At 32.7% G+C, this 17,118-nt stretch overlaps 1 protein-coding gene across 1 annotated transcript; it reads left to right on the forward strand.

The window, feature by feature from the left end:
- On the forward strand, nucleotides 7,969-11,573 carry LOC104750623. Its single transcript, XM_019237950.1, has 5 exons — nucleotides 7,969-8,031; nucleotides 8,958-9,008; nucleotides 9,099-9,139; nucleotides 9,545-9,779; nucleotides 11,086-11,573. The coding sequence occupies exons 4-5, from the start codon at nucleotides 9,683-9,685 to the stop codon at nucleotides 11,373-11,375; spliced, it is 387 nt and encodes a 128-aa protein (XP_019093495.1). The 5' UTR covers nucleotides 7,969-8,031; nucleotides 8,958-9,008; nucleotides 9,099-9,139; nucleotides 9,545-9,682; the 3' UTR covers nucleotides 11,376-11,573.

A 17,118-nucleotide genomic window follows, 5' to 3' on the forward strand; every position in this document is an offset into this window, starting at 1 on the left:
AAACCGTTTAAACCAGGTATATAGAGAAATAAATGAGAATTTTTGATTCGGGTAAAAATAAGTTGAGAATTTATGATTCAAGAATATTTGAGACGAGGTCGTAGCTTTAAGTTTTTAAAGTACAATTGGATATTTCTGAAGAGTAAATAGGTCGTCGATTCTTAACGTGATTATGACATATGTCATGTTTTGAATTGTATATAAAGTTTCTATTTTGTACATCTGAATTATCTAAGACTTATATATATCATCCTTATTCTCATTTTCTAATTTTTTTTATATTATATTTTTATGTTTTTTTAATTTCTCAACTTTTATTGGGTTAGTCATAAAATCATTGTAATCGAGTAGATAATTTTCACCAATTGTTCATCCAAAATATTTTTGGAATAAAAAACTTCATGGTTAAATAAATTATGTCACAATTTTTTTTTTAGTAATTATAAGAACTATAATTATGCAAAAATGATAGTAAAACAACATAATATTTGTTTAATTTGTTATAAGACATTTTATAGGTGGTGATAAAGAGCATATTTTAACAATAAAATAGTTTTGGGTGTAAGAACATATTTTTAATGGTAAAATATAGGCTCCTACTGATAACCATTATAAGAATAAAAAGAAAAAGAACAAAAAGAAAAATGCGGAATGGAATAAACAATTTTTGAGGAATGAAATGAAAATCTGCAGAGAAGGAACAAGATAGTAAATGGTAACCAAACAATAAAAATATTATTTTAAATATATTAAATATTAAATAAAGCAAATTCCATAATAATACTAATACTACTTCTAATGTATATACAATGAATTTTACATTTGTTTTTTTTTAAAAAAAAATTGTAAATTAAATTTTAGATATGTCATATTAAATATTAATATTTAATATTAACCTACAATACAATTTTAAAGGTAATTTAAAATATTTTTAATTTTTATTTACGATGTAAACATGAGTCTCTTAAATTTATTTTACTATTCATATATAGTTTTCAAATAGCTTTAAGATTAGTTTAACATGAAATTCATATAAAAATTATTTTTTTTGTCAATACATTATGAAAATATGAAAATTATTATATTAGAATATTAAAATATTATTAATAAACTTATTTTTTCTCTATTTTAAAATAGAAAAACGAATTTCAATATTTGTTCTTTTTCTGTTCCACTTGTTCCTCATCAATGTTGGGGAGGAACATTTTTGTTCTATTGTAAAGGAAAAATTATTACTATCAAATGGTAAAAATATTGTGGAATAAAGAGGAATATCACAGTCCTCCTCATTCTTTTCCTAAAATGTGGTCACCAATTGAAGTCATAGAGTAAAATTATACGTGGTTACTTATTTAATGTTGCTTTGATGAATTTGTTGCATGTAAAATATTTTGTAAATAAGTTGTGAAACGTTTTTGAAATTTGATAATAATAATAATATTTGTAATGATGAGTATTTGGCAAAAGTTTTAGGGGGATATAATTTACTTTTAGATTATTGTAATAATTGTTATAATATATTAAAAATATAAAAATAGAAATAAATGTATGAAGGTAAATAAAAATATTTTCTAACTTCAATTATTTATATATTTACTTTAGGAAATAAAATTTTTTTATATATTTTCAAAAAATTGTTTAAGGTTTAGGATTTATTTTCTTCAACAATTTTTAAACCCGCACATCATGCGGGCCCTTATCTAGTGTAATAGGACTTTGGTTTTTAATTGATTATATTAAAGCTGTATTGTAGTATTTATATTTAAATATAAATACAAATAATTTTAGCTCATAACTAACATTAAAAATAATTTTAGCTTCTGATTTTAAAAGAAAAATTCAGAACATTTTATAATATTTAGAACATTTTTTCTAAATACATTCATAATGATTACATGTATCAATTTGACCTGGGTAAACTCAAAACTCTTTTATCTTTTTTTTTTAAGAAAACAAACCAAATTAATTTGTACTACAACTTCAAAACAAAAAACTAATAATTTTATGTTGCAAAGTCGTTTTTTTTCTTCACAATAGTCTCATTTTATTTCATCCAAGGTTACAAAGACAAAGACAGATACTTAAACCACTAACAAATACGGGAAAGTACCGTAGCCACAAGCCCAAACGAGGGAATCCAAGCCCAAAAGAGGGAATCAAAGCCGTAAATATCTGATCTTCCGGAGACAAAATCTGGCTAGTTGAAAGAACTAAACCCCAAAAAGGGGAGACAAAAGGAGGAATTAAACCTCAAAATCAAACATAAAAGATTGAAATTTGAAATTCCATATAATTAAAACTACAAACTCTAATCCAAATGTTTCCGATAAACATTTCCACAGAACAGGTAGATGACGAAGAGGAGCTACAGACAGGAGCCTCGAGCAAAACCGATCAAAAGAAAGCCTCTAAAACTGAAAGCCCAAGAAGGGAGCTATATCGAGCTCACACAGCCACAACAACGACGGAAATGAAAACGGCAAAGCAGCAAGGAAAGAGTACATAACCTAACCCATCACAACCACTTCAAAGAACCAGAAGAATCGAGACAGCAAAGGTTCAAAGGACAACCTTGAAATCCGATTGGGGAAAACGCCAAAGAGGATACCCATTCCTTAACACGGACATTCGTCGGCCTAGTCAAAAGCCACCTACAGACCAGAAACTGGTAACGCCACGCCAGAGAAGGAATAGAGATCGAACTCACCGCATCGTCTTGAAACCAAACTTGAGCCCAACAAGAACTTAGAGAAGGGTAGTAGAGGCCTTTGCAGAAAATTACCTTCCGAATGATGAACCCACAAATCGAAACCTTGGCCAACGGAAAACACCAGCAACTCAAGAGGAGGTGACAGAGTCGAAGTAAAAGGAATCACAAATTGCAACCCAACATCTAAAACTAAGACATAACCCACAACAAACCACAAACAGAAGCAAAGAACTCCACATAAACTAAGCCAACAGAAGCAGAGACAAACAGAGAGATTGAGGCTAACGAAAAAGCCTTCACAACTCTTTCATCAAAGGATGAAGTCGTTGCAAAGAAAAGACCACCGTTAAGAATCTTCGCCGGATGCAGATTTGAAATCACACCACCATACTCAGAACCCTAATTTCAACACCACCGTTTAGTCTAGATTCATCCGATCCTAGAGAAAAACCTAGAAACAAAAAGCAATTAAACTAACTAATTCCCCTCACAGAGCCGTGGTGGCCGCCGGAGAGGAACCACTGACAATTCTGATTTTTTTTAAACCAAAAGAAGAAGAGGAGAGAGAAGGGAGAGTTCCCAAGGATTTTTTTTTTTTTTTTTTTTTTTTTTTTTTACAACAAATACAAGATTNTACTTTAACTGGAAAATAAATATCCGACTTATATAAACATTAAAAAGTGGGTACAGTCGAATAATGAATCCTCGATAATAGGATGGGTATTAAAAAAACAGAATACCGATACACGACCTTTGCCCACTAGTAATAGAATTAAAATACTCTTTTATGTATTTTTCCGAGACGGAATAAATATAGATAACATGTATTAGTGTCTATCTTTTTTTTTTTTCCTCAGAATATTAGTGTGTATCTTTATACAACTAAAAATTATTATAATCAATTTAAAAAGTTAAAATTTATATAAAAAATATTATGTTCCTGTAGTACGGGTTACTACGTAATTGATAATTTAAAAAGAATTTCTTGTAATAATTTTAATACGAAATGGATACAATACATATATCAAATATTAGGGAGAACTATTAGATAATCATAATACTGTAAGGATAAAAAAAAAAAAAATTATTAGAAAAATGTCATTTAATTTACCAACTTTCAAATTTAGACCATTTTAATCCTAAAGTTCATATGTGACCATTTTAAAACATGAACTTTTCGTTAACTTTTGGTCTTTAATCATCATCTTCTCATGACTTAGCCGAAACAATCATCAAGTTAAATCTCCTAACAACTTAGCCGAAACAATCATCAAGTTAAATCTCCTAACAGAGCATCTAACAAATGTTTAGCTGTTGTTAATTGATCTCTGTTAAACAAAACCCCCAAACTCAAAAATCAAATCCTTAATTTTCCAAATCATCATCTTCTCATTCTTATTTTCTCACCAAGTCGTCCTTTTCACCAAGCTCGTTTTTCTTCTATATTTAATTTCTCCATCTTCTCTTTCAGTTATGAGTTGCAATTATGGGCAATCGAGTGGAGAAATGGAAACCTCGGGTTGCCTTCGAAATGCCATTTCGGATTAGACGTTGTTATCTCTACATCGACCACAGAACAAAACCCAGGAAGACCTTTCTTTCGATGTCCAACCAAACGACATGTAAGTAATTTTGATTTTATGTTTTGTAGTTCGTTTGTAATTATTATCTTTTGCATTTATAGGACCATTTGTTTAAATGGGTCGAAGATGGTGTGTACGAGGAGCTTGTAGATGCTTTGCCAAAATTATCCATCATTGACAGTGAGATAAGCAATGCGAAGTCTGAGGTTGCAGTGGAGATTGAAGAGTTGAAGACTATGATCGAAGGATTGAAGGGAGATGGAATCTGGAGAAGAAGAGAAATCAAGAAATGGAAATTGATGATCAAATTATGCTTGGTGCGCCTTTGTTTTATTGTCATTACCATTGTGATCCTAATGTTATGTAAAACCAAGAAACAAACATTTGTTCTTGGTTATTAGAGTCTTTTGTCTTAGATTTTGTCTTGTCTTGTCTTGTTATTTTGGTAATGAAATGGTACTTTGGTATTGAAATGCTACTTTGGTAATGGTAATTATCAAAGAAAGTTAGAAATGACAACATGAACCAAATTAACCATTCAGTTTTTCAGCATGGACCAAACCAGACATCATAGATTAGGTTCTTTAAAACAAAAAATAAACCACATATATTATGCTCTTTAAAACAAAAAACAAACAACATAGATTAGGTTCCACCAAACAAAAAAATAGACAATAATGCCAAACCAACCATACATGTAACATATGCACATCTAGGTGGAACACTCAAACCATGTTGCAAATCGAGCACATCCTTGTTCTTCTCCTCCTTGTGGTGCTCCTTGTCCTTGTGATCTTTGTGCTCTTCTTTGTGAACCATGTGCTCTTCCTTGTAATCCTCTTTGGGCTTGTGAACCGTGTGTTTGCACATGTGATGATGTTGCTTGCCCTTGCGATGCTTGTTGCCCTTGTGATCTGTGATGCGGTTGTGATCCTAGCCCTTGTGATGATGCTCTTAGCCCCTGTTATCCTAGCCCTTCTGATCCTACTTGCCCTTGGGATCCGTGTTGAGGTTGTGATCCTCGCCCTTGGGATCCTCCTTCTTGATATTTTCGTGGTCGAACTCTTGGTCTCTTTGGTTGACTTGCAACAGTTGGATTCTTACATGCTTGTTTGTTGTGTCCTTCTTCCTTGCAGTTGGAACATGTCATGATTCTCTTATCCCTTGACATCTTGTTATTTGAAGAAGATGAAGTTTCATTACTTCCTTTCCTCCTAGCATAATTAGATGGCCTTCCAGGATTGCCTCTTCTCCATGGTGGTGGCAAGACATGCAACCTATTCAATTTGGGCCATAAAGGCATCCCTTAGACAGACTTAATACCATCCATATATGTTTCTCGCCACCTCAACGTTGTGTAATAGCCACTGACATAGTTCTCAACCTTTTCCCTTTTTCCAATGATCACACTTGCAGCATGAATACATGGATTCCAACCATCTGCCACTTCCTGCAACCACAAGTGTACTTGTTCATATCAACAGAGTAAGTAACATCATTCACGTCAATCTTATGGTAATTGTCTCTGGCCAGGTATCTAGTGCAATGTTGTGCCCCAACTTTCATCTTTTTTAATCTCTATGTGAGGTCTCTTTGTGAACCTTGTCTTTATCCTGCAAGAAATGATATACCTCTTCGCATTTCTGACCATGCACTGCCTTATAATGTCCTCTAGCATATCCAACAAAGGCTTTCTCCTAACTTGTCTAATAGTCCTATAGAAAGACTCACTAAGATTGTTGAGCTTGTCATTGCAGCAAGTACCAATCCTAAAGAAAGCTCTGGATCAAGTTGTAGTATTAGTAACTAGCAGAGACGTATAAGCTTGTGCATTGTACTTCTTTAGTGCCTCCATATGATCTTTGTACTCCCCTGTCGTGTAGCTCCAAGCTATCTTCCAAAAAAACGTTGAAGTTCCTAATCATGGCTGTCCCTCTTCCAATTATCCATTATTATATGTTTTGCACATTGTCGATACTCATCATGTGGAAGTATTCTATGGATAGCTTTCACTAAACCCTGCAAAATATATGTTTTGCACATTGTCGATGCTCAACATGTGGAAGTATTCCATGGATAGCTTTCACTAAACCCTGCAAAAAAAGTTAAAATCATTAGCATACTTGACTAAAAGGCTGAAATCATAAGCAACTTGACTAAAATAATAAAACCACAAACCTTTTGTTTATCTGAAATGATAGCTATATCTGTCATCGAATCAAGACCCAAACTTGTAGAAAGATGCCTCACAAACCATTCTCAATTATCATCATTCTCTATTTCTACAACTGTCCAAGCAATAGGAACAATCCTATTATCCCCATCTCTTCCAACTACATCTAGAAGGTGACCTTTTATGTCCCATTTCAGAAAAGCTCCATCTAATCCTATGATGGGTCTAGAGGTTTTTTTCCATGTTTCTGTCCATGATTTGAAACAAATATATAAACGATAAAACCTTTGTTTGCTTCCAATTACTGGCCTTGACACTGTCTCAATCTCAAATTCCGAGTACTTGTTCAGATTTAAAACCTATGCTTGATAATCCAATATTCATGCAAACTGTGATTCATGGCTAGCCTTTCAATTACGCAAAACTTTGGTCTTCGCCTTTGCACACTGGTCTGGAGTCACTTCCAAATTGTATTCTCTTTTTATCTTAGTAGCCATTTCATTTTTGGTAAGCTTTGGTTTCATTCTTAGCCTCTCCTCAAACAATAATGCAATTAAAGACCGCTTCAACATCCTAGAATAACCTGACCTCACACATATATGCTCATTGATATAAACCTTTATTTGCATCTTATGTTTCCTCCTCTCATATGAGCAATAAACTCTCGATGGACATTTAACACCATACTTATCAACATATTAACACTTTGCAGCAACAATCAAAGCTTGAGACCTATAAAGCTTAATTTCATACCTAGTCTTTAAACAGTAACTCAAAACTGCAAGCTTGAAGTCATCCGGCGAGTTATAAGTTTTCTCCAATGCTAGCAAAAACTCTGGATCTTCAACATCTCTAGGAGCTGCATCTCGACTCCCTCTCCTACAACACTTTGTGATTCGTCACGCCATTTGGGGCAGACGAAATTAGGGATTTTGGAGCATCGAGAGGAGAAATGGTGAAATAAGAAATTAGGGTTCTCGATTTCAATTTGGGGGATTAATCGATTTGGGATTTGTTTCTTGCCTAAACGACATCGTTTTTGTTAACAAAGATTGAATTCTTTACATTTTTAAATGATGTCATTTTTGTTTAACAGAAATCAATTAACAATAATTAAACGTCTGTTACATGCTCTGTTAAAGGATTTAACGTGATGATTGTTTTCGCTCGTCAATAGAAAATAATAATTAAAGACCAAAGTCAACGAAAAATTCATCTTGAAAATGGTCACATATGAAATTTATGATTAAAATGGTTTAAATTTGAAAAATCGTGAGTTAAATGATACTTTTACCTTTTGACAAAAAAATAAAATAAATAAAAAATGATACTGTTACCAGAAATTATTATAAGAAAAAAAACAAATGGTCTGAAATAATGTAACTTCGGCCATGTAGGTATTGGGCCTTCATGAGTCACATCTTAGCTTTGTACTACTTTTTTAAGGACCCTCTTTTTATCAGTTTACGTAATGTGATACTCATATATAACCCTCTTTTTAGCATTGTTCTCCATCGAACTAAATAAAAAGAATCTATTGCAGGCAAATTCACCAGCTCATCGTGGTAAGCTCTCTCGATCTCAGCCCCTCGTTCTCTTTGTTTTTTTGATCATGCGTTTAGGTTTTGATCTATTTCGGAGTCGGATTATGATCTGTACAATCGGACCGGATTTAAACAGATCTGTCGCTAAAACAGAGCTCTGTTTTTTGTTTGCATTACTTAGTTAATAACCAGGTTTACGATTCAATTCAGCAGGGTAGGATTCGATTGTTCAAAAAAATGATGTTTAGGCATCTACTTCGCACAGCCAGTTTCGGTGATCGATTTGTAAACCCCCGCTTTCTGGGTTAGGGTTGGGCATTCGGATAACCCGTTCGGGTTTGGATATTATCCATTCGGGTTCGGGTAAACGGATTTAAAAAAATAAAACCTATTGGGTATTTTTAGATATATGGGTTCGGTTCGGTTTGGGTACTATCAGGTTCAAGTCGGTTTGGGTTACAAATTTTAGAACCCGATTAGTACCCGAACTACCGGATACCCGAAAAAATATAATTAAATTTATATAAATTTAGTTAAATTTTGACTTACATAACAAAATATTTTAGATATTTTGATTATTTTTGATATTTAAGTATAAAACTAAATGAAATATTCAAAATTATAATTTGGGTAATTACATTATATTAATGATAAATATTATAAATATGTTTATATGTTCGAGTTTAATGGGTACCCAAACGGGTACCGGGTATTACCCGACCCTAACCCGAACCCACGAGTATTAGAAAATAGAACCCAATAGGGTATTATAGACAAACTCGTACCCAACCCGAATCTGGTTTTTTGGGTTGAGTTCCGAGTTGGATATTCGGGTACGATTTTTATGTCTAGGCCTATTCTAGGTAATGTTTGTTTTTTTTTTTTTTTCCTTTCTCCTTCTCTCTTTTTTTTTCTCTATTTTTTTTTAATTACAATTGTTTTTCTAGGGGCTCGTCGTGCGCCTCTATGGGTTCTTAATAGGCCTCAGCATAGATTTGGTATTTTTTTTTCTTTCTCTTATTTTATACATTAAGAATTTTATTTGAAAATTTTTATTTGTATATAACTTTTTAAAAATAAAAATTCAGCCACCCATGCACCTGTACCTTGTTCGCCGCCTCAACCACAGGTAGTTGCTATAGTGTATACTTATATTTAATTATAGTCCTTTTTCTAACTTTATAATATATGCTTGCACGCCAATATAATATATTATAGTCTTTAACAAAAAAATATATGCTTGCATCTGTGTTCTAATATTTTTTTTTAATTTAAACCGTCATCCATAATATTATATTACTATTATTTTCTTAATTGATTAATGTATCATACCCTATATTTATATAGCACATAACACATTAGTAAATTGCGTTTTCTGAATTATATCTACTGTGAATCCATGACAAGTGTGATTATACTATTAAACCTCATAATATAAAACATTATTTTTTCTCTAACTTTATAATACATTCAATTAACTCGTTATATAAAATCCCTTACGCTTTCCATCTCATTGTTTTTTTCCTTTACGAAGGAGGGGATAGACTTTACGACAGCCAAAATAGCTGTATGGTGGGACACGGAGAATTGCCACATTCCTAAGGGTTATGATGCGCGCCGCCTCGGGGGGAGCATTAGGGACTCGCTTGAAAAAGCGAATTACCGAGGTCCCATGTCGATCTATGCCTTCGGTGATATGCAACTGATTCCTCATTTGACCCAGCAGGCTCTGATCTCTACTGGAATAGACTTGCATCATGTTCCACCAAGTAATTTTTTTACCTTTTCTTTTTCCTTTCAATTTTTTTCATTGGAAGCATTAGAAAAAAAAAATACAAGGTTACATCTTTAAAAATAACCTAAAATCTTATAAAAATCATTACATCATGATGTCACTACGAAATATAATTTCAAAGAGCAAAATCAAAATTTTAATGTAAAAAATCAATCTAAAATTTTGGAATTATTGCTATCAAATTTAACATACAGTAAAACCTCTATAAATTAATACTCTAAATTAATAAACACTATAAATTAATAAATTTTGGTAGTTCCAAGTCGGGACAAGATAATAATTTTTTTTGAAATCTCCATGTATAATATGGTTCTAATAATATCATAAATTAATAATCATATAAATTTATATATATATATATATGCTGATATAGTAAAATATGTTTCTCTTAAACTTTATATCTATAAAACAATTGTTATGTTGTATCTTCAAACTATAATGATATAAAATATTCTATAACATTTCATAAAATAGTTAAAAGTTATTAAAGTTTTCAATTTCTAAATATGCATCATTTACTTTTTGATAGTTTGATAGACTATTAAAATCTGACAATCGATATTCTTATTCATAAATTTGAATATTTATGTCATGTGTATAAGTGAACTTGTCTATAATATTTGTTAATTATTTAAAATTCAATTCTAGTACCATAAAATTTACAACATCCAAAATTCTAATTTTATTTTACAAAAATTGTCTCAATTCATAATTTTTAAAAAATTTAACAATTAAAAATATACCTATAAATTAATAATTATTAATTTACACTATAAAATAATTATTATTAATTTATAGATAAATTAATATCACTATAAATTAATAAAATGTCATGGTCCCGACATAATTAATTTATAGAAGTTTTACTGTACTATCTTTCTCCAAAAAATTGTCAAAATTCTTACCAAAATTTACAAATGTAATTAGATTCTCAATATTATTACGTACGAAAGTATTCAACAAATAATTAATTTTCATTCAATTTTGAAGTATGAAAACCATAAGATACACTTCTTTTAAGCCTTAAAAAGGGGAATAATCTGGGGAAAAAATGTAGAGTACTTATGCAAAATCTGCTGTTAACATTTTAAATCTTCATATTAAAAAGGTTTTTTACTTGTTGTCTATCAAAGAGATTTTAGAAAAGAAATACATAACCTGCAAACCCTTTCTTCGTCCAAGACAATCAAACATGGCTATTTGTTATCTATAAGTTTTGTATTTTTATTCTTTTGATAATCAAACATTCTAAGTTTGTTTTCTTTTATTTCCTTGTTCAGAAGATAACGATGATAAGGATGTGAGTGACTATAAGATCATTGGAGATATTTTTAACTGGACAATGACGAATCCTATCCCTGCTAATATTATGGTCATTTCCGGCGATAAAGACTATTCGGTCGCCTTACATCAACTTAGGTTGAGGAGGTATAACATCCTTCTAGGAGTGCCTCTAAATGGAGCCTCCCCTTCTCTCGTCATTGCGGGAAAACAGGTTTGGCTTTGGACGAGTTTACTAGCTGGAGGAAATCCACTCACGAAGACAGCAATTGCTCAGCTAATAAAGTGAAGAAATACACAACACTGAGGGCTTTTGACTTTGGAAATGGGTTTTCATTTTTTTTTTGTGTTTTGCTAATACACTCGTTCCTATGCACGAACACTTGTAATGTAATGTTTCAAGTTTTTTTTTTTTTTTTTTTTTTNTTTTTAATTCATAATCAGAGAAATGGACCATATTAAGTATTAAAATTTGAAATCTGCTTAACGAAATGCCATTGTTGGGTCGGGTAATCGGATCTTAACTCTTTCGAATCTTTCATAGAGAGAAAAGTTAGATCTTGCTTTTATTTTCCGATTTTAATCAGATTACCTTTTGTTTTGGTTTTCCGCTCTCCTTTTGGCTTTTATCTTTTATTATACAGTAGAACCTCTATAAATTAATGTTCCATAAATTAATAATTTCTATAAATTAATAAATTTATTTAATTCTAAGTTAGAACTAGTATAATTTTAGACATAATTCGATAATATAATAAGACAAGGTAACAACCCGCATTATGTGCGATTAAAGAAAATTATTATAAGTAAAAATATTATCCTAGAATCAATAATATGTAACTTAAGTTTTTTATTTATCTATTCAAAGCTGCATTTTTTCATGTAAAAAATACGTTTCACCCGTGAAATCTTTGAATGTGTAAGAGGTTTTACGGTGGATAAAATATTAATAAAATGTTACTATTTATTGCAACATGTCTTTTGTGTGGTTTAAAAATCAAATTAATATCTCTTATGTTTTAATTTGTAATCATAATAATTTTGCATGTTTCTTATGTAACCATAACAACATATACTAAATTACTTGGTAGTTCAATTATTTAATTTTATTACATGTTAGTAAAAATCGGATTATAAACTTAATTTTATGAAGATAATCTAATTTATTGATTTAATATTTTTGATTAGGCTATTTAAATCTTTTTGAGTTAGTCGGTCTGTTAATATTTTCTATAAATGACGGATTATTACCAAAAAAACCATTATGAAATATTACAATTTTTGGCAATATATATTTATAAAATGTTACATTTTTTTGCAATATATATATATATATATATATTTGTGTGCTTAAAATCAAATTTATATTTAAGGTTAATCGAGTAACTATAACAATTTTTCATAATCTAATAATCACTCATTTTAAATATATTATGATTTTTTTGGTACTAAATTTATTTATAATGATAAAGTTTATTGTCTCATTCCTTTTTAATAGCACATAGATGATTGTACAATTAGAACATATATTCTTATTTGGTTATCAATATTTCCATGTTTAATGAATAATCACAAGAAATGTTGAGATTAATTAGTTTACATACTTAGATATATATATATATATATATATATATATATAATCATACATCATGATATCCTCTAATTTGTTGTCATTTTTATATTTATTTATTGGGAATTAAGTTTTTTTAATGAGTTGGAGACAATTCAGGGGTAATATACTTCTTTTATAATCAATTATAATAACTATTGAAAGCTTGTTATTTTAATTATTATGGTAATAATACTAACATAAAAAAATAACATTTTGTTTTATATGATTTTGTTAATAAGTTATATTTTCTTTATTTTTATTAACTTTATATTAATTGATATGTTTTTGATAGCCTCTTTAGAATATTTTACTAAATATTGATTATATTGATTTCTTAAAATTAATATAACTTTGACTTGTATATTTATAATTAATTTTTAGTGAAATTTTGTCTTAAAATAGTATGTATTATTTAATTAGTATTAATATGTGATATTTGAATTTGTGTGAAAATGATGACCTATCTAATTATTATTCAGTTAATTGTTTTTTATAAATATAATGGCATGTTAATGTAATTAAGTAGGAAATTTTAGGGTATTTTGTTAAAAAATACACCGAGCTCTCTGACGACGGCTCATCAGCTTTTTCAAGAATGTGCTTCTCTTTTAATATTAGGGGATAATAATTTTTTTGAAAATTCTTTGTAAATATATGGTCTCATCAATAATATAAATTAATAATTAGAAAAATATTTAAATATATGTATATATATACACATTAATTTTTATTAGAGTTATTTTTAAAAAAATTTCTATAAATTAATAGAATTTCATGGTCCCAACATTATTAATTTATAGAGGTTTTACTGTATGTAGTTAGTTTTTAGAGATCGGATTTATTATCGGATAAATCGGTTAATAACCTGGTTTAGGCTATTTCATCTTTCTCGCTTCTATATGTACTGCATTAGCCACAATTTGCAATCCTAATCAATCAAATTAACAATTTCTCAAAATCCCTAAATCTTTTTTATTTATTTATAATAAATACCGATTTCATTAGAAATCCGGAATAAATATCGGATAAACGTTATACATAAGTGGAGCTATTGTAGAAAAAAAAAACACATCATTGAATACATTTGCATGAAAAGTTATGGTGATTGGAAGTAAGTGAACCAAATAGCAAGGTATGAGTCTTGTAGCGAGTTGGCGGGTTGCTATGTATCATGCTTGCGATAAAGACCTAGTAATTTCCTGCGGAGAAGGAGCTGGACTTCTCGTAGTAGCTGAGCCTCTGAACGCATTGTTGAGCTATGTAAACGAGCATTGCGTTCCTTCCAAATGGTGTATATCAAGGCTTGGAAAATGAGCTTGCAGACGGAGTTGAGCTTTGCGTTTGATGTGGGTCTCTTGATCCAGGTTAAGAAGTTGTTGAAAGAGGGACTCGAAGGTGGTTGGAATTGAGCAAAGAAACTTAACCAGAGATTGTTAGTGTAGAGGCAATCAAAAAACAAGTGATCTCGTGATTCATTACCAGCTTGGCAAAGAAGGCAAGAACTTGGTACCGGTAGATTCCACCTCCGGAGGCGATCGCGAGTCGTCAATCTATCCTGCACTGTCAGCCAAGTAATGAAAGCCATCTTGGGGATATGATGCTTGAACCAGAACTGAGAGAACCATGGAACGGTTGGACCCACAGGATGCAAATGTCGCCAAGTTCTACTTGTGGAAAAAGTTTTGTGAGCATCATCCGGAGTTAACATCCAATGAAACTAATCTTCACCTATGGTTGATGAAGGCGGCGATTGGTTGTGAAGACAGGTTCTGAGGAGTTGTACGAGAGGGTGGCGTCCCCTTGGTATAAGCCAATCATTGTTGACTGAGGCAGCTCTGACCGGAGCGAGAATGCCTATGCCTGTAACTCGAGGACCAGAGTCTCCAAGGATATCCAGTAAAGGGCTGAGACCTGTCCAATTATCATGCCAAAATAAGGCTTAGAAACCGGATACAACACTGCAGTGCACAAAAGGTCTTGCCAACGCCCTTAGTTTCGTCATCCGCTTCCAGATCCAGCTCCCTGTATTTTGAAAGTCTGCTTCCCAAAAGCTTCTATCGCGAATTAAGTGATGCTTTACCCAGGAGACCCATCAGGAACCTGCCTGTGAGTAGAGTAGCCAAATCATCTTAAGTCCGAAAACCTAGTTCCAGTCAACCAATCTCTTCAGACCCAAACCTCCAGATGCTTTTGGCGAGCAAACCACTTCCCAAGAGACCTTTGCTCCGCGAGCAGAGGATGCAACACCGTTCCACAGAAAAGCGTTGCAAATACGCTCCAACTTTTCCAAACATTTGGTTGGTAGGAAAAAAACTGATGCCCATAAATTTATTGTGCTGTTGATAACAGAATGAAGCAATTGTAGTCGACCTGCAAAGGAGAGGTGTCTACTTGTCCAGCCTGAGATGCGACTTTGAACCTTGTCTATTAACGGTTGATAATCTGTTGGCTGGAGCTTGTGTGGAGTCAGGGGAACTGAGTCATATGCCAGATTGTGCCTTGTCGCCATCTCACTTATGATGTCTCTATTGTTTTCGTCAAGGTAGAGACACGATTTAATAAGATTGACTCCGAGACCTGAAAAAGCTTTGAACTGATCCAATATTCGAAGAATTTCAACCAAAGACTGCCTTCCTCCATCAAAGAAGACTAGGATGTCGTCAGCGAAGCTAAGATGAGTGATGAGTGGCTGGAGACACTTGGGGTGCGGTTGAAAGCTGCGCCTTAAAGCTGATTCGTCCAACTGTTTTGAGAGGACGTCCATGACCAAGGTGAATAAGGGAGCTGAGATAGAATCTCCTTGTCTTAGGCCCTTCCTTCCCGGGAAATAGCCTGTTAATTCCCCATTAAAAGCCACTGAGTAGGAAGGAGTGGAGAAGCAAGTCACTAACCAATTTATGAACATTGCAAGGAGATCATTAGTAGTGAGAATGTTAGTTAGAAAGCCCCAATCGACGTTGTCAAAAGCTTTGGACAAATCAATTTGGAGACATCCTCTTGTGATTGGACCATCTTTGTTAAAATCAGCTACGAGGTCTGAGGCTAGCAGCACGTTTTCACTGAGTATCCTGCATGGGATGAAGGCAACCTGATTCCTCTGAACTGCTTGAGAGGTAATGAGCTTGAGTCTTTTTGCTAGGAGTCTGGATATTACCTTGTAGATTGTGTTGCAGCAAGAGATGGTCTAAAATCAGTGAGTCGCTCTGCCGATACTGTTTTTGGTAGTAGCACCAGAATGGTTGCATTGATCTGCTTTAGTAGCTTTCCGGTAATAAAGAACTCCCTTACCGCTTCAATCACAGTTGGTCCGACAACACCCCAAGAAGAGATGAAGAATTCCACTGTGAAACCATCAGGACCCGGGGCCTTGCTTCTTGGAAGAGAGAAGAGAGTACTTGTAATCTGTTATGGAGTTGGAATTGCTGTAAGAACAGAAGCCTGATCTGCGGTGCATCGATAGGTAGTGATTTCCTTGATCCTCTGCACCGAAAGTGGTTCAACTAGAGTGTTCTTTGTGCCTAGGAGCTGGTGATAGTAGACTACTATTATATCTTGAAGAATAGCCTTATCTGTTAATCTTTCTTTAGTCTCGGATATGGAAGAAACGTGTATTTGAATCTCCTTCTAGACACCACCTGACCCTGGATTTTTCCCTTAGAAAAGCCTCTTCTGCATTTGCTAGTGGGATCCATCGGCCTCTGCAAATTCTTTCCTCCTCAAATAAAACTGGCATTGGATTAGAGAGAATCGACGACTGAATATTCGTGAGATTTTCAAAAGCCTCTGCTGTCCTAGATTGGATATTACTGTAACTCCTCTGGTTTAGTGCTTTGCAAGCAAGCTTTACTGCTTTCATCCATTGGCATAGAGAGAACATTGCTGAGACCCTTGAGTCAGTCGAAGTCCAAGCTGTAGCAACCAGATTTCCGTAGTCGGGATGAGTGGTGAAGAAAGAGTAGAATTTGAAAGGTATTTTCCTCCGTGTTGCTTCGTCTGATGTTGCCACCAAGATAGGAGAGTGATCTGAGCCACCTGGTGCATCGTACAGGGCTAAGGACTGGGGATACGCTGCTAACCAAGCTTCAATTATGAGTGCTTTATAGTTTTGAAATATTTAGTGCAGGTTATATTATGGTCATATATTCTCAAACTGATCGTGTTTCACGTTTGAATCCTTCAAATCACGAATGGAAAATCCGGATTAGAATCTTGTGTTTATGGGAAGAAAAATCTCTCCCACTTGGTTCAACCAATCGATCAACTATTGTGAATATGTCTAAACCAGACGATTATTTGATAGATAATAATGAGAATATGCTTTTCAGAGATAAGAGAAACTATAACCGTGATGACCAAAGAGAGGATTACGACAGGTTATTAAGTATGTCAACCGATGAGCAAAAAAGTGTCTACCTACAAA

Source organism: Camelina sativa, chromosome 16 (assembly GCF_000633955.1).
Source record: "Camelina sativa cultivar DH55 chromosome 16, Cs, whole genome shotgun sequence".
Classification (NCBI taxonomy): Eukaryota; Viridiplantae; Streptophyta; class Magnoliopsida; order Brassicales; family Brassicaceae; genus Camelina; species Camelina sativa.